This window comes from Arachis stenosperma, chromosome 3 (assembly GCF_014773155.1).
Source record: "Arachis stenosperma cultivar V10309 chromosome 3, arast.V10309.gnm1.PFL2, whole genome shotgun sequence".
NCBI classification, from domain to species: Eukaryota; Viridiplantae; Streptophyta; class Magnoliopsida; order Fabales; family Fabaceae; genus Arachis; species Arachis stenosperma.
This window is the reverse complement of record NC_080379.1, coordinates 153,798,597-153,814,478: the sequence shown is the minus strand read 5'-3', so window position 1 is coordinate 153,814,478 and position 15,882 is coordinate 153,798,597. Positions and strand designations below refer to the sequence as shown.

At 36.3% G+C, this 15,882-nt stretch overlaps 3 protein-coding genes across 4 annotated transcripts; 2 read left to right on the top strand and 1 right to left on the bottom strand.

Annotated features, from left to right (window-relative positions):
- The first annotated feature begins 7,101 nt into the window (after positions 1–7,101).
- On the top strand, positions 7,102–9,475 carry LOC130967170 (glutamyl-tRNA reductase 2, chloroplastic-like). Its single transcript, XM_057891988.1, has 3 exons — positions 7,102–7,609; positions 7,742–7,983; positions 8,071–9,475. The coding sequence occupies exons 1-3, from the start codon at positions 7,351–7,353 to the stop codon at positions 9,196–9,198; spliced, it is 1,629 nt and encodes a 542-aa protein (XP_057747971.1). The 5' UTR covers positions 7,102–7,350; the 3' UTR covers positions 9,199–9,475.
- Positions 9,476–10,416: 941 nt separating this feature from the next.
- On the top strand, positions 10,417–13,126 carry LOC130967172 (protein RMD5 homolog). Its single transcript, XM_057891991.1, has 2 exons — positions 10,417–10,505; positions 11,624–13,126. Exon 2 carries the CDS (start codon positions 11,646–11,648, stop codon positions 12,786–12,788), a length of 1,143 nt encoding a protein of 380 aa, XP_057747974.1. The 5' UTR covers positions 10,417–10,505; positions 11,624–11,645; the 3' UTR covers positions 12,789–13,126.
- Positions 13,127–13,247: 121 nt separating this feature from the next.
- On the bottom strand, positions 13,248–15,791 carry LOC130967171 (protein trichome birefringence-like 12). 2 transcript variants are annotated; one of them, XM_057891989.1, is made up of 4 exons: positions 15,196–15,791; positions 14,541–14,678; positions 14,088–14,337; positions 13,248–13,898 (listed from the first exon to the last, which is right to left on the bottom strand). In XM_057891989.1, exons 1-4 carry the CDS (start codon positions 15,747–15,749, stop codon positions 13,623–13,625), a joined length of 1,218 nt encoding a protein of 405 aa, XP_057747972.1. In that variant the 5' UTR covers positions 15,750–15,791; the 3' UTR covers positions 13,248–13,622. The 2 variants fall into 2 exon arrangements, with proteins under 2 accessions (XP_057747972.1, XP_057747973.1); XM_057891990.1 differs by having other exon boundaries at positions 13,627–13,875.
- Between the last annotated feature and the right edge of the window lie 91 nt (positions 15,792–15,882).

Below are 15,882 nucleotides of genomic sequence, written 5' to 3'. Positions count from 1 at the left end.
GGTTTATTGCATGTTTGTTTATCTTGGTTAGCTTAGGATTAGTTATATTTTGAGTTTGCATAGGTTAATTTGTATATAGATCATGAATGTTTGAGTTTTTGAATGCTTAGGGTTGAATTTTGGTTGAGCTAAGGCTTGGTGCCTTAGGTTTTGAAAGAAAAATTTTTGAAAAAAAAAAACAAGAACATGTGTATGCGCACACACCTGTGCATATGCACACAAACCCAATTTTTGCATCCTGTGCGTGTGCACACCAGCTTATATCCCTTCTGATGGAGGCGTTCGCACACCTTGTGCGTCCGCATCCCCCTCTTTTCGCACACCTTGTACGCACACACGTCGAGATGGCTGGAAATTTTGACGTTTCATTTTTTTCAAAAAAAAATTGGCCTTTCTGTGCGTGGGCACATATCAAAACAAGGCCTTTGTTCGCGGCGTTTGCACACATAATGCGAGCGCACAACTCTTTTAATTTTTTCCATCGACGCGTACGCACGCCCCTATTTTCTCACCACTCTACTTCTTTTCTTCTCTTCTCTCTACTTCTTCTCTTCTTTTCTCTTCTCCTCTCTTCTTTCCCTCCTCCTACCACCACTCACCACCATACTTCACCACCCACGACACTCACCTTTATTAGTTAGTTAGTTATTTGTTTAGTTAGTTAGTTTATTTTCTATTTTGGTGCTAAGTGTTGGATGATTGAGTTGATTTATTGTTGTGTTGAGATATTGCTGCTTAATTCTTGATATTGTTATTGCTATATATTGTTGGATATCTTTATTGAGGTTGTAGTTGTTGCTTGGTATTGAGTTCTTCATGTTTTATTTTGTGCATATCAAGTACTCATAACATTGCCTTTGAGAATGCTTTTGGATTTCTAAATTGCATGTTTTGGCCACCATATAATTTGATCTCATTATCTATAGTTAGGCAATTTATTTTTAGTTGATGCATTTTTTTGTTAGGTGATGCTTGTTTCGGATTGATTTTTATTTAAGTCACCTATTTGATGCATTAACATTGAGAGTTGTGAAATTGGATCATGAGCTTACCTAATGACACTTTTTGAGCTTTTCAAGCTTTGTGGACTATGCTTGCCATGTTTTTCACTTTATGTCAATTAGGTGTTGCTTCATTATCCAATTCACAATTCCTTGATTCTTGCTTGAATGGTCATGTGCTTTTTCATTACTTGTTTGTTTATCTTGGCATACAAGTTTCTTTTTAAGTATCTCAAGCACACTAAAATGAGTGAAGTGCATGCTTATTTTGTCTAATTGTGACATAGTCTTCTATAATAGTGTGTGTGTTCTAAACTGCACAACTTAGAATGCACACTCTTATTTCCTTCATGTCACAAACTTATTCACCCACTCATTTTAGTGAATATCACCTCATTCCAACAATATTCGCTTCCTTGCTTTTGCATTTACTCGTCTTACTATCTTATTTCCTATTTTTCATGGATGAGTTACCATAAGAAACAAGGGAAGCGGGAGAAAGAGCACGCAGCAGTTGATTGACCCACCAACTGAAGGTGGCAATCCAAAGTCACCACACCCCCTTGCTCGTCTTTGAGTGCACGGATGACCATGCAAACCCTTAAGTGTGGGGAGGTCGTCTCTGATCGGCAACCTTGGGTGACATACTCTAATCCTAAACACTTGCACATTTTATTTTTAGTTTGTATATATTTTAGAGCTTTAATTGCATCTTTTCTTAGTTATTGCATTTCTTTGCATACATGTTAAATAAGCTTAGTTAATTTAATGAAAATTAAAAAAAACATTCTTGATAGGGCATTGGCATCCAAATTGATTTGAGTTGGTATTTGTTTGATTAAAACTTGCTTGAAATATATTATGAAACATGTTTTGAGCTAAGAACACATAAGCATGTGAGTTTTGAGCCTTATTGTGTGGTTACATCATATAACCACTATTTTCATTCTTGTGTGTGTTATTCTCTCTTTATGATTGCAATCTTTGATTTATTTGATTTTTTATGTCTATTGTTTGATGTATTTATGCATTTATATGATTGAGGCCATCTTTTCATTAAGCTCACGTATCCCAAATAGCCTACTCATTTATCTCCCTTTGTTAACCAACTTTGAGCCTATTTCAATCTCCTTTTGTTCTTAAAGTTAGCATATTACTAGCCTTAAAGTGAAAAATAATAAATGTCCTTTATTTGAATCTTTGATTAACTTATGCTAGTAAGAGTGTATATCATCTAAGTGTGGAGAAGTTTGGGAATGAACTTTGGTTGAGGTAAAAGTGGATTTTTGTACTTTTATTGAAAATCTTGGGAATTGAGTACATACCCATGCATCAAATACTTAAACCATATGCATTGACATTCTTGTGTATATATTTTAGTTAAAAAAAAGAAAATAATAAAATGGGGACAAAAAGCCCCAAAGTAAAGTATTAATAACAATGCATATGAGTTGTGATTACAAAGAAAATGCATGAGTGTGTAAGAAAAGTGAGGAATGGGTAGTTAGGATTGCTTTGAATTGTATAGGTTGTTATGTAGATTAAGTGAGAGCATAAATTAGTCAAAGATTCAAATTTCAAATTCACTTGACCAAATACAATCTTACCTTAACCTTAGTCCCATTACAACCCATGGAAAGCTCTCATGATATTTGTATGCATACATTAAATAAGTGTTGATTATTAGATGAAAAACAAATCTTAAAAAGCTTAATTAAAGGAAAAATGAGTGAATTGACCCTATACACTTGAGTGATTAGAGCAGATACACATCCGGTGAGGGTTTAATTGCTCAATTACATGTTTCCGCCTTTGATTATCTCCTTTCTTGCAAGTTTGTAAATGCTTTTCAATAACTCTAATCAGTTATGGATTTGACTTGATTTAGATTTCTTTAACCCTTATGTTCATGTATGTATTCTTGGAAATTGATTTATTTTGACTAAGTAGTTGTATTCATGTAGATAGATTGCATGTAGGTAGTTTATTTGTTTTGAATAAATGTGATACCCCTTGTTTCTTTCTTGAGTTTAGTATCAGGATATGCTATTATTTAAGTGTGCGGAAGTGATGAATCCACATTTCATGGTATTTATTAGCTCTATTTGGGTGGATTTCATCAACTTTTCTTGCACTTATCCATTAAAATAGCATAGTTTCATGATTTCTTCCTAATTTGTGCTTGAAAGTAAAAACATGCTTTTTAGGCCTTTTAATTGCTAAATTTTATTCACTTTAATCCCATTTGGTACCTTGATATATTTGCTAAGTGATTTCAGGTTTTCAAGGCAAGTATGGGTTGAAGAAGTGAGGAAAAGAGCATGCAAAAGGGAAGAAACCATGAAGAAATGAAGTTTGGACATTCCAGCATCCGTGCGTGCGCCCGCACAAGCGCGAGCTCAGCGACGCATACGCGTGGGTGTGAATTTCGTCCGGCGACGCATACGCGTGACCCGTATCACGTGAGCTCATTAATTGCAAATTGCTGGGGGCGAATTATGGGCCTCCAAAACCCAGTCCAACTCATTTCTGAAGCTATTTCAACCCCAACTCAAGTGGAAAACAAGGGAGGGGGGCAATTAGGTTCAGCCTTTCTATACTTTTCTTAGTTTCTAGAGAGAGAAGCTCCCCCCTCTCTCTAGAATTAGGATTTCTTAGTTTAATTTCTTGTAATTTCTACTTTTAATTCTTGTTTTCATTTACTTTTCCTTGTCATTTATTGTTATTACATCTTTGTTCTTTCCTTCTATTTGTTATTTTCATTTCTTTTATTCTTTTATGTTTGTGACACTTTGTTATTTTAATTTACATTTAATGCAATTTATGTTTTATGTTCCTTTAATGCTTCTTTTAGTTGTTGTTATCATTTTCTTATCTTTGGTAGTTAGATTTTATTTTTAATGCAATTTGATGTTATTTTATTTTCATGCACACCAAGTGTTTGATAAAATACTTGGCTTAGTTTTTACTTAGTTTTTCCTCATTCTTGGCTTGGAATTGATGACTTTGGTGACCCTTAAGTCATTGATATCCATTCTTGTTTGATACATTAGAATAGTTAGTTAATTTGGTTTCCTCTAACTCTAAGTCTCCCATTAATAGAGTTGACTAGGACTTGAGGATTGGAATTAACTATGCCTATTTGACTTATCTTCGATGTAAGATTAACTAAGTAGGATTAACTCTTCATAATCATCATGTGTTTGTGGTCAATCGCTAGGATAGGCAACCTTAGCTCTCAATTTCTTGCCAAGAGGTTTCTTGCATTTGAATTTTTCTTGCTTTTACTTTTATTGCTTTGACTTTTAATTCCTTGCATGCTTGTTTTCTTTCTTGTTATTTACATTTCTTGCCTCTCTTGCATTCCTAATCCCCATTCCTCCTCATGGCCAATAACATGACACTTAATTGCAACTTCTAGGGATGACGACCCGGGATTTAAAACTCCCGGCTTATTGTGTTTTGATTGTGACTATCTTTTTGAATTAAATTTGATTGAGAGGATCCATTGCCGGTTTGGACTATACTTACAACGAAAATTTATTTAATTCCGAATTAGCTTAATTCTTCTTACATCAGTGTGTAATCCACAAGCGTGGAACTGCTAAAGTCTGTAACCTGCAAAACACAAGTTACGTTTTGACTGAGCTGAAATTAAAAAAGCTGCAAGCACTGCAAAAGCAGCTTGCGTTTGGCATGGGAGGAGAACAAAGCTTCAAAACGTGTCCCTGCCCCCTGCATGCCAACATATCCTGCACGTTTGAGCATCCCTTTGAAGCTCTAAAACACAATATGCGTTTGGCAGGGTGCACAGGCGAAACGCAACCTGCGTTTGGCAGCCTCCCCACCTGCATGTGTGACACGTGTAAAGGAGAGTGGTGGAGCCAGCCTTTAAAAGCAAAACGCAGGTCATGAGAGTTTCACTGTTTCCCTTTCATTTTACTTACTGTGAGTGAGAGTTTTGAGAGTAAAAGGGTTGGGGTTAAGGGTGAAAGGGAGTAAGTTTGTGAGGAGGAAAAATCAGTGAAGGTTTGGAGATTCATTTAGTGAAGAAAGAAAAATGGTTCGTAATTTTACTTTACCTGAAGAATACATTATTGAATATTTGAATCATCCTCAATGAGTAAGTAATTTTTTTTAAGTTTATGATAAATAAATATATTTATTTTTATGTTCTTTATTTATATATTTTAACTAATAAATTGATTATTATTATTATTATTATTATTATTATTATTATTATTATTATTATTATTATTATTATTATTATTATTATTATTATTATTATAGGCGGAACTCTTGATTAAAATATATTTTTTAAAGAAAACGCAACCTGTGTTTTCAGTTTTCCAAAAAAAAAAATCTAACAGTTCATAAAACGCAACCTGCATTTGCATCTTCCAAAAAAATCTGACAAAAAAAATAAAACGCAAGTTGCGTTTTGTGGTTTCAAAAAAAATTAAAATTCTATCCATCACTAAATGCAGGCTGCGTTCAGCCTAAAACAAAATAAAAAAAATTTGAAAACCATGCAAAAAAAACAAAACGCAGGCTGCGTTTCTTTTGTTTCCTGAAAAAAAATGAGCCAAAAGTAAAACGTAGCTTACTTGTTAAGCCTGACACCATAACAGGAAAAAAATTGTCTATATGTCCATTCCATTAAACAACACCAATATTTATTCTATAACAAAAAAAATGAGCCAATGTATTAATATAGATAAAATAATTATTAAAATAAATCGTTGCTTACAATTTAAAAAGAGGACAAAAAAATCACAAAATGTGATTAAGAAAGATAAAATTTTGTCCTCACCGAAATTAGAAGTTATAATTTATATTTGAAATCTATGATAAAAAAATTTATTAGCATTAATTTTTTTATGGAAAATTTTATTGTTTTTTAATTTCAGTCGTTGATCACTAATCAGATGATTTTTAATTGAACCAAAACGAAATTAATTATTGTTTTGAATCTAATCAAGTAGCTGAGGTGTGATTCGATTTTAGTTGATTTTTTTCGTTAGTAGTTTATGATTCTATAGGTGAATAATGTTTTATCGTTGATGGTTTGAATTGAATGTAATGTAAAAGTTCTGCATTAAAGAAAATATTTTTCTGTAACACGAAGATATTTGAATGTATTGTTTAAGAATTTTCGGTGTATGTGTGCTGATAAGTTATACATAATTCAAAACTCTTCTTCTCCCTCATCCTCATCTTCTATTGCTTCTATTTCTTTTTCATCATCAACATCATCATCATCATCATCATCATCATCTTTTTCTTTTCTTATTCATCTTTTTTTTATTGTTTTATCTTCTCAAGTTTTTTCTTGTTTTACTCTTTTAACAAAAATTAAAACAAAAAAATCAAACAAAGAAGAAAAAGAAATACATAATGCTGTAAAATTATTTGGAAGATGATGAACTTACATTCATTCAACTAAAAGAAAGAAAGAAATAAGAAAAAAAAAAGAAAAAAATGCAGTATTAGAAAAATATTTTTCTATATTTGTAGCAAATTTGGGTATAACACGAAGACATTTGGGCGTAACACGAACATATTTGAGTGTATTATTTAAGAATTTTTGGGTGTATGTGTGCTGTTAAGTTCTGCATAATTCAAAATTTTTTCTCTTTTTCCTCTTTATTTTTTGATGCTTTTTTTTTTTATATTCTTATCATTTTTTTTGGGAGAAAAATTAAACAAAAAAAGAAAATATATATAATGTTATAAAATTAATAGAAAAAAAAAAGAGAAAAAGTAGGAGAAATATAAACAATATGCAGAGAAAAAAAAAGACAATAAAATATGCAAAGAAAAAGTAGAAAAAATACAAACAAAAAAAAGAAGGAGAAGGGAGAGAAAGAGGAAGAATATGAGATATAAACAAAAACGTAATTTTATGCTTTATGTAAGTGAAAAAGATTAACAGTACTCATCTATTTATATATAGATGTATTAATGACTGATTTTGATATATAACTAGCATTTATTTTTTCTAAATAAAAAGCGATTATCTACTGTGCCGCGGTGGTTAAAAGAGAGAAATCAGAAATTTCAAACGTTTTATAAGGGGGTAAAGAAGCTATAAAGTAAAGTGGCTGAGATCGTCAATGTTGGTGGTTGAGGAATGGGTCGGTGGGGGCGTGTGGACTCCCCCTTCCATTGCTGCTTTTGTTGATTCGTCAGACCAAGACAATATCTTCAATTCCCCCCATTCATCCCCCTCCCTAATTCCCTTCTTTTCTTCATTATTAATGTAATTGCAACCTGCACCTCACATGCACCCAATCCGACCCATCCCTCTTCAATTCCATTTCTAATTTCAACCACCCATCCCTATTCCATGGCGGCAGCTTCCTCCTCCTCTGCCGCCACCGCCGCTCTTCCGTCCCTTCGCACCTCCGCCTCATTCCCGCGCTCTCCTTCCCAACTCCCCCTCTTTTCCAAACCCTCCTCCATCGCCGGCGCTCGACTTTCCGCAAGATCAACACCATCTATCAACCCTAGATGCGACGCCGTTTCGCAGGGAAATGAGACCCCTCCAAAACCGATCTCTTCCACTCCTTCCCCTCTCGAGCTGCTCAAGTCTTCCGCAGCTAACAGTAAGTCTTTCGAATTCCGCATAAAAGTTTCAATCTTTTCAAGCCCAGGAAACTGACGATACATAATAGGATATAGGATAGGATGTGGATTTTGGTGTTGACTTTTTGGTTTGTTTGGTTTACCCCCTTTAGGATATACTAAGGAAAAGAGCAGCATTATTGCCATTGGACTCAACATTCACACTGCTCCAGTTGAGATAAGAGAGAAGCTTGCAATCCCAGAAGCGCAATGGCCTCAGGTCATCTCTGAGCTCTGTGCTTTGAACCATATTGAAGAGGCTGCTGTTCTTAGCACGTGTAACCGAATGGAGATATATGTTGTGGCCCTCTCACAGCACCGTGGTGTTAAAGAAGTAACTGAATGGATGTCAAAGGTACTCTTCCGTCATATCATTGTTGTTGTTGTTGTTTGACAAACATGTCATATGTTACTAAAACCGTTGATATTGTTTCCTTGGCAGACAAGTGGGGTTCCGGTACATGAGCTTTGTAAACACCAAATCTTGCTATACAACAAGGATGCCACACAGCACCTGTTTGAAGTAGCTGCTGGGCTTGACTCTCTTGTTCTTGGGGAAGGTCAGATTCTTGCTCAGGTAAAACAAGTTGTGAAGGCTGGACAAGGAGTTGCCGGCTTTGATAGGAAAATTAGTGGGTTGTTCAAGCAGGCAATCTCTGTTGGAAAACGGGTTAGAAGCGAGACTAACATTTCGTCGGGATCAGTTTCTGTCAGTTCTGCAGCCGTGGAGCTGGGACTGATGAAGCTTTCAGAGTCTTCCTATGTCGATGCTGGAGTATTAGTAATTGGGGCAGGAAAGATGGGTAAACTCGTAATTAAACATTTGGTAGCAAAAGGGTGCAAGAAAATGGTTGTTGTTAACAGAACTGAAGAGAAGGTCAACGCTATTCGTAATGAGTTGAAAGATGTTGAAGTTGTTTACAGGCCTCTTTCAGAAATGCTTGAATGTGCTGCTGCAGCTGATGTTATCTTCACCAGCACTGCATCTAAATCCCCATTGTTCACAAAAGAGAATGTCCATATGCTTCCTCCAATTAGCCAAGGAGAAAGAAGGCGACTTTTCATTGATATATGTGTTCCCAGGAATGTAGAACCGAGTGTGTCGGATCTGGATAATGCACTTCTGTACAATGTGGATGATCTGCAGGAAGTTGTAGTAGCTAACAAGGAGGACAGACTCCAAAAAGCAAGAGAAGCCCAGGCTATTATCTTGGAGGAATTGAATAAATTTGAAGCGTGGATAGATTCGCTGGAAACTGTCCCTACTATTAAGAAGTTTAGAGCTTATGTTGAAAGGATTAGAGCCTCTGAGCTGGATAAGTGTTTGTCCAAGATGGGTAATGACATATCAAAGGAGCAGAAAGAAGCAATTTATGCACTTAGTATGGGTATTGTGAACAAGTTACTTCATGGTCCCATGCAACACCTGAGGTGTGATGGGAATGATAATCGCTGTCTGAATGAAGTACTTGAGAACATGCGTGCTCTTAACAGAATGTATGATCTGGAGACAGAAATTTCCGTGATGGAAGAGAAGATTAGAGTCAAAATGGGACGGTCTCAGAAGTGAGGTCTTCTTAATTTTGTCCTCATTTTTATATGGTGCCTACAATCATCACCATTTTGTATACTACAATAGTAAATTGAGGCCCTTTGGAGGGAAATTCTTTTCATTATTTGTTTAACACTATAGAAGTGCATAGGTGTAGATGTCACACACTGAATTGAGCTTGTCACAATTTTCGAGTTGTGCTTGTTACAGCGGATGGTAGTTAACGATTCATGATCGTGATGAGACATTAGATTATTCATGTAAAATAATTGCAAATTAAAGTCGTTGCTTTGTATATGTTTTCGTCAAATATCTTTATCTGCTTTCCTCCTTTTTTAATTATTTGGTCCAATCTACATCACAATACTAATGCTACCACTTAACAACTTTTTTTTTTTATCGATCTTCCACCTGCAAATATAAATACTCTAACACCGTCAAAATTTGTCTAAAACTATTGCTAACTTAGTCCCCTATAGAAAGAATCTGAATCTCATGTTCGGACCCATTCAAATAACTCTCGTAACAGTTACCTTCCAAATTTGATTAGCAAGATGATCACAACGTTGCTGATTGATAGAGATGCTTTCTGTAATAGCAGGGATGACGGTTTCTCCTTTTAAGACTAAAATTTGTTTTGTTCTATTAATTGTTTTATTCTTCTTTTTATATATAATACTCTGATCGTTAACGTTGTCTTATCTATCGTCATCATCTTAAATTGAATACAACTTTTCTACTCGATTCTTCTTCCATAATCTGTTCACTGTCAGCCCTTAGAATATCTGCTGAAAACAATCCTTCGTTCACTTCTGGTTGGACCCCAACAGTAGATTCTGCTGTGAGCAGTGTGCTTGTCTTCAACCCAAGATACAATACAATAGCATCGTCACAGTTGTGATCTACTACATATCGAAATAATAACAATAATAATAAGAGAATTTAGTCAAAATTATATAAAATTAATAATTAAAAATTATTAAGGTAATTTAGTCAAATGTAAAAAAGAAGAAATTAAGTTTTCACCAATCTGTATGGAGAGAGCCAGCCGCCAAAGAAAGAGGGGGAAGTGTCTGGTTCCTTTTGTTCCTATGTAACGGTCCATGCACAAAATACAAGCACCAACTAGGCAACTAGTACTTACATTGCAAGGAACACGAGGGTACAAACGTAACTTCATAGACGAGAGTTGACACCAATTTAGATTTGCGTGACACATAAACATTTAAACACACATACATGATGCCTACACTCTCATTCTATCTACCACTTTCACGACCTCAGTTATTATTCCTTTCCTCTCACGCTCTCAGCTCACCCCTCAGGTAACGCAATAACTAACTTCCTCTCATTTTAATCCCTATTTTTTCTGTTTTCCCCCTCTCTTTTTGCTGTTATTTTCCCCTTTTTCCTCCTTAACCTTGTTGCACCAATTCGAAGGTTTTTACACAAAATCAATGACAAAGTAATCGAACCTTTTCTTTTCCCCCGAAGGCTTTGTTTTGTTCTGTTTCGGTGCTTCATTCATCATGTTGAGTCCACCGTTTCAAAGGTGTGAATTTGTTTCGTTTTGTTGTTCTGCAACCATTTCGTGGCAATCAGGGACTGTGTGATCTTCTCACAAGGGGTTTGAATTATTTGCATGAATATATTATTATATACAATACTTCTGAAGTAAAAGAATATGAGCTTTGCACTTTTTTGTCTCTGCTGTTTTATCCCTATGTAAATTTCATTCCACTAGGATCCAATTTGCTGTTGAATGCATTATTTTTAATTCTAATTAAAAGTTTGGTGTTTTTATTTTATTTCGTTATTTGAAGCAGTTTGAGCCCTTTCTTCGGTGTGCGTGTGACATAAGCATGCTCTTGAAAATTCTGTTCCTTTGATGATTTTAATCTGCATTTGTTATTTCACGCTTCTCGTTATACGTAAGTGTCTGTAACGCTTCTGCAGGGAATTTGTTGGGTTTGGGTTCATAGTGATAGTGCATGCTTTCCCTGTCAAAAGTTTACTTATTATGACCATTGTGATCGCATTTACCATTTTGATACTATTTTATGGGCAAGATTGATTCTATATGAAAGATACATTTTTGTGAGCCTGTCTACACGCTACATTCTCCTCTAATCAGTCAATTTTCTGTTTATATCCCCGATTGAGATGTACCTCTTGATCTATGTTAATTACTCATAATTATAGGATATTACTACTGCTCAATTAGTACTCAGAGAGGGTAAAAAGGGAAGGTTACAGGATAATAGGTCTGTTGGTGGCTGGTTGAAATCCTTGTAATCTTTTGAGTATATAGTATTTTGAATTCTCTTTGGGAGTGGTTGATAAGAGGCTATAAGACAGATGTGAAGAAACCTTTATGCAAACCTTCTTTCTTGCAACCTTTTAATAAATACAATTGGTGGTAACTGCTTTTAAAATTTTGTAGGATTCTCTGACTTAAACCTAAGATGGACCTGAATGACATTAGAGATGCATTTGACCATGTGGCAAAGAAGCAGAAGTTATCTTATTCCAAGTCTCAAGACATTGTTGACCAGATTGGCCATGAAATTGAGCAGGCACTGATATCAATTCAGTTAGCTCAGGAGAGCCAGAAATCCATTCTTACAGAACTTATGCTTAAGCTTAATGCTATCGGGGCACTTCAACAATTAGAAGGATCACAGAAGGAATTGAACATAAGTGTTACCAAGTACCAAAAGCTCCTGGACAAGCTATTATACCCAGATATATCCAAGGTATACAGAACTGCTGACTATGATGCTCACGTTGTAAACCAAATCTTGGCCAACCACTTCTACCATCAAGGTTTATTTGATGTTGGAGATAGCATTATGAAAGAGGCTGGTGAGCCTGAAGCAACTGCATTGAGATCTCTGTTCTTGGAAATGCATCAGATTCTAGAAGCTATGAGGGTTAAAAACATCCAGCCCGCTCTCACATGGGTCTCTGCCAACCGAGAGAAACTTGTCCAGAATGGTTTCAATCTCGAGTTTAGAATACACAGGCTGCAATTTATAGAGCTCCTGCGAAATGGAAACCGAGCAGATGCCTTAAAATATGCCCGGACTTATCTTGCTCCTTTCGCTTCCCTCCAGGAGAACGAGTTCCAAAAGCTTATGGGTTGCCTCTTATATTCTGGAAGGGTTGAGAACTCCCCCTACCCTGAGTTGGTCTCCCCATCCAATTGGACTGAGATAACTGAGGAGCTTAATAGGCAGTTTTGCACTCTCTTTGGACAGTCCTACAAGAGTCCTTTGAGTGTAGCAATGGCAGCTGGATTTGAGGGGTTGCCTACACTCTTAAAGCTGGCAAATGTGATGGCCGTAAAGAAGCACGAGTGGCAGTCGATGAAACAGTTGCCGGTGCCACTAGAACTTGGGAAGGAATTCCATTTTCATTCCATTTTTGTTTGCCCTGTGAGTAGGGATCAATGTAGTGAAGAAAATCCCCCAATGCTGCTGCCCTGTTATCATGTTCTCTGCAAGCAATCGATTATGAGGTTATCAAAAAGCAGCGCACAAGTATTCAAGTGTCCGTATTGTCCAGCAGTAGCTACGGTTGCAAATTGCAGACAACTCTATTTCTGAGATGCGTGGCTGGATGTGAATTTCTCTAACAGTATTTTTACAATTTACCTGTTTGTATATTCTTACTGAATTCTCGTTTACATTTGGGTGAAATAAAATGAAGGAATCTATTTATATTCTACTGCTCTGGTCTCAACTTTTCCACAGTTAGGTGTAGTGTCGTTGTGAGACATGGTCTCTAGTGACCAGGAATTGATGGGAGACAGGGCTCCACATGATCAATGTTTACCGGACAATGTTTTTGAATTTTCAACCTTGAACCATTGTACAGAGGCTTTCATGATCAAACATTGGTTATAAGAAGGCACTTGTCTGCATACCTTTTGTACAATTATGAATGCACTAAATATGTTCAGCTTTTGTGCCAAAGTGGCAGCGGCTACAAACATTTAGTACCAGCAATGTTTAATTGTTACAGGAAAAATAAAAGATATGTAGATACACTCTAATTAAATAGTGTTGCATCAAATCATTAGTTGTGTTATAGATCACATCACTCATTGTCAAGTAAAGGTGTAACGCACAATGGAAGGTTCGCAAAAAATAATAATCATTACAATCTGAATAAAAGAATTTAAGCGTAGGGGATTTACAAGGGAGCCGCTTTTAGTATTATAGTAGGCTCATGCTCAACCAAAATAACTACTTCCATCAAACATCGTGGAGTAAAACTTCTCTTCCATCAAAGACAGCCTTCCACATCATAATGTACAACACAAGATTCTCACATCTTGGTCCCAGAAACATTCATGGCAGCCAGGCCCCAGTATCTATAGTGGAAATTTTCAGTGCATGACATACAAGATCCGATATCAGCTTTACATTGCACACCAGTTACTCGAAATTATCATGTATCAGTTTAGACAGTATATCAACCCATGTGTCTGGGACACCAGGCAGACACCAATGCATGCAATCCTGACCCCATATTGCCACTGCATCTTTCCTTCCTAACCAAATTGCCGGATGAGCATCAGCTCTGAACTCACTCAAATGACTTAAGTCGAGCATTCGGATGTCAGTGCCTTGTAATGCCTCTTCAATCACAGCATTCAGCTGTCTTGCTTCCTTGTTAACTCCATTGTTCCTGGGTTCGAACCATAATTCAAGCTGTCCAGGTATTAGTATCCAAATCTCTATGCCAATGCAAACTATGAAAACTATATATAAGTAACTTCAAACTAAAACCATTTTCAAATGAAAACTATGTCTGGAGGACCAGGAGAATGATTTTCACTGTGAGAAAAAAAAGAAGGAAAGAAAAGAAAAGAAAGAGACGTAAATCTCAGAAATACAAACCTCATTCTCCTCGAGTGGCTTATTGAACAGGCAGCTTCCATTTTGATTCCAATCTCCACCATAAAAATGCCTTGGAGATTGTAAACGCCAGAATTTAAGAGTGTCTCTGGGGAATTCCTTTTCAATATATGCGATCATGTTATCAAGGACTACTTTAAGTCCATCCAGCATTGCAGGCGGAGGAACTATTGGTTGTCCTGCTTTGTAGAAGACAAGAGGTTTCTCTTTGGGGAATTTGTCAAAATTCCACCTGTAAAGATTACAATGATCAAAATCTGAACAAACTCTTGAAAATACAGTGGCAAACCAGAATTAACTGGAAAGTAGCTGTATCAAGACATATTGATAGATAATTATCTCCTTATGATATTTCCTTAATTTTTTTCCCACTATTACAGTAACTCTAGATCATCCAAAACTTCCAAAATTTGGGAAAAGGAAAAGAAGAATTACCAATGACCAGTATTGAACACTAGGACATCATAGAACCCGGCAATTTTAGCCCAGTCATCAGAAGGAACATCAACATCAACTCGATAGATACCTTGTGGCGCATCTCCCACCCCAGCTTCAGATTGTTTTGGCTGCCACCTTTGTTTGATCAGTAATGAGCACATAAGGTTGCCATTTCAAACATTTAAAGCAAGAACAAAGTAAACCAGGACACTTAACTATCACTCATAAAAAGAATATACTTGGGAACAACTAATATAGAGTCAGATGATTACGACAACCAAACAGTGTCCAGTTTAAGTATTGCTTAAATAATTAAGAGTTTTCTGGTGATTTAGAGGTCAACTGAGTTCGTTAGTTATATGACATAGTAGTTAGTTACATTCATTAGAGGCATAAGCATGTAATATACCTGCATTTCATCAATTACTTTCCATCATTGGTAAAATCCACACTTTCACAATTTTACATTTTTATCTCAAGTTCCATAAACTCTAATCGTGTTTTTAAACATTAACAAAAATGCTTCATCAAAGCTCTAGCAGTGATCCCCAAGAAAATAAAATTTAAATTTTGAAATAAAGTTAACTCCTTTGCAATACTGAGAATCAAACAAAGAACAAGGAAAGTGCTTGATTAATGATAACAAACTTACTGGTATTTGGAGAGCAAAACAGCACGATGATATCCTACGGTGACATTGAACTTGGGAAAATAAGCACCCCTCCAAGCACCCTTCTTTTTCCACTTCTTAGCACTCTCATCAGCGACCCTGAGAATGCAGAGAAAAGAAACCAAGAAATTCTCATTGAGGGAGTCGCCAACAAAGCCAACATTCCGATTCTTCATCTTAGTGAGGAAGCGAAGCGGGTCGATCCGAGGCAAATCGCAGCGGCGTGGGAGCCAGGTCCAGGAGTTGATGAAGGTGAGATTTTGGCGCTGGTTTCTGATGCAGTTCCATGCGTTTCGGTGGAAGGGGCAGGTGTCGTCGTAGAGAGGTTTGCGGTTTGGATCGAAGTGCCAGCGACCTTTGGAGAGATCACAGTGTGGGATTGAGAGTGATTGGGAAGTGGAAGAGGAAGAGGAAGAGGAAGAGGAAGAAGGGGTGTTGAAGGAGATGAAAGAAGAGAGGAAATAGAGGGATGCGAGTGTTATGAAGATGAGCCATGGGAAGAGTGGTGATGGTAGCTTCGCTGACATTCCTCTCATTGCTCTCCACTGCTTCTCCGACGAGAGAAGGAGAGATCAAGACCATCGATTAAAGGTCAATTATAATTATTTATTCAGATAAAAAAACCATAATTATTAATTACTTTGGAAAAGAAAAAGGAAAGCTTAAGCT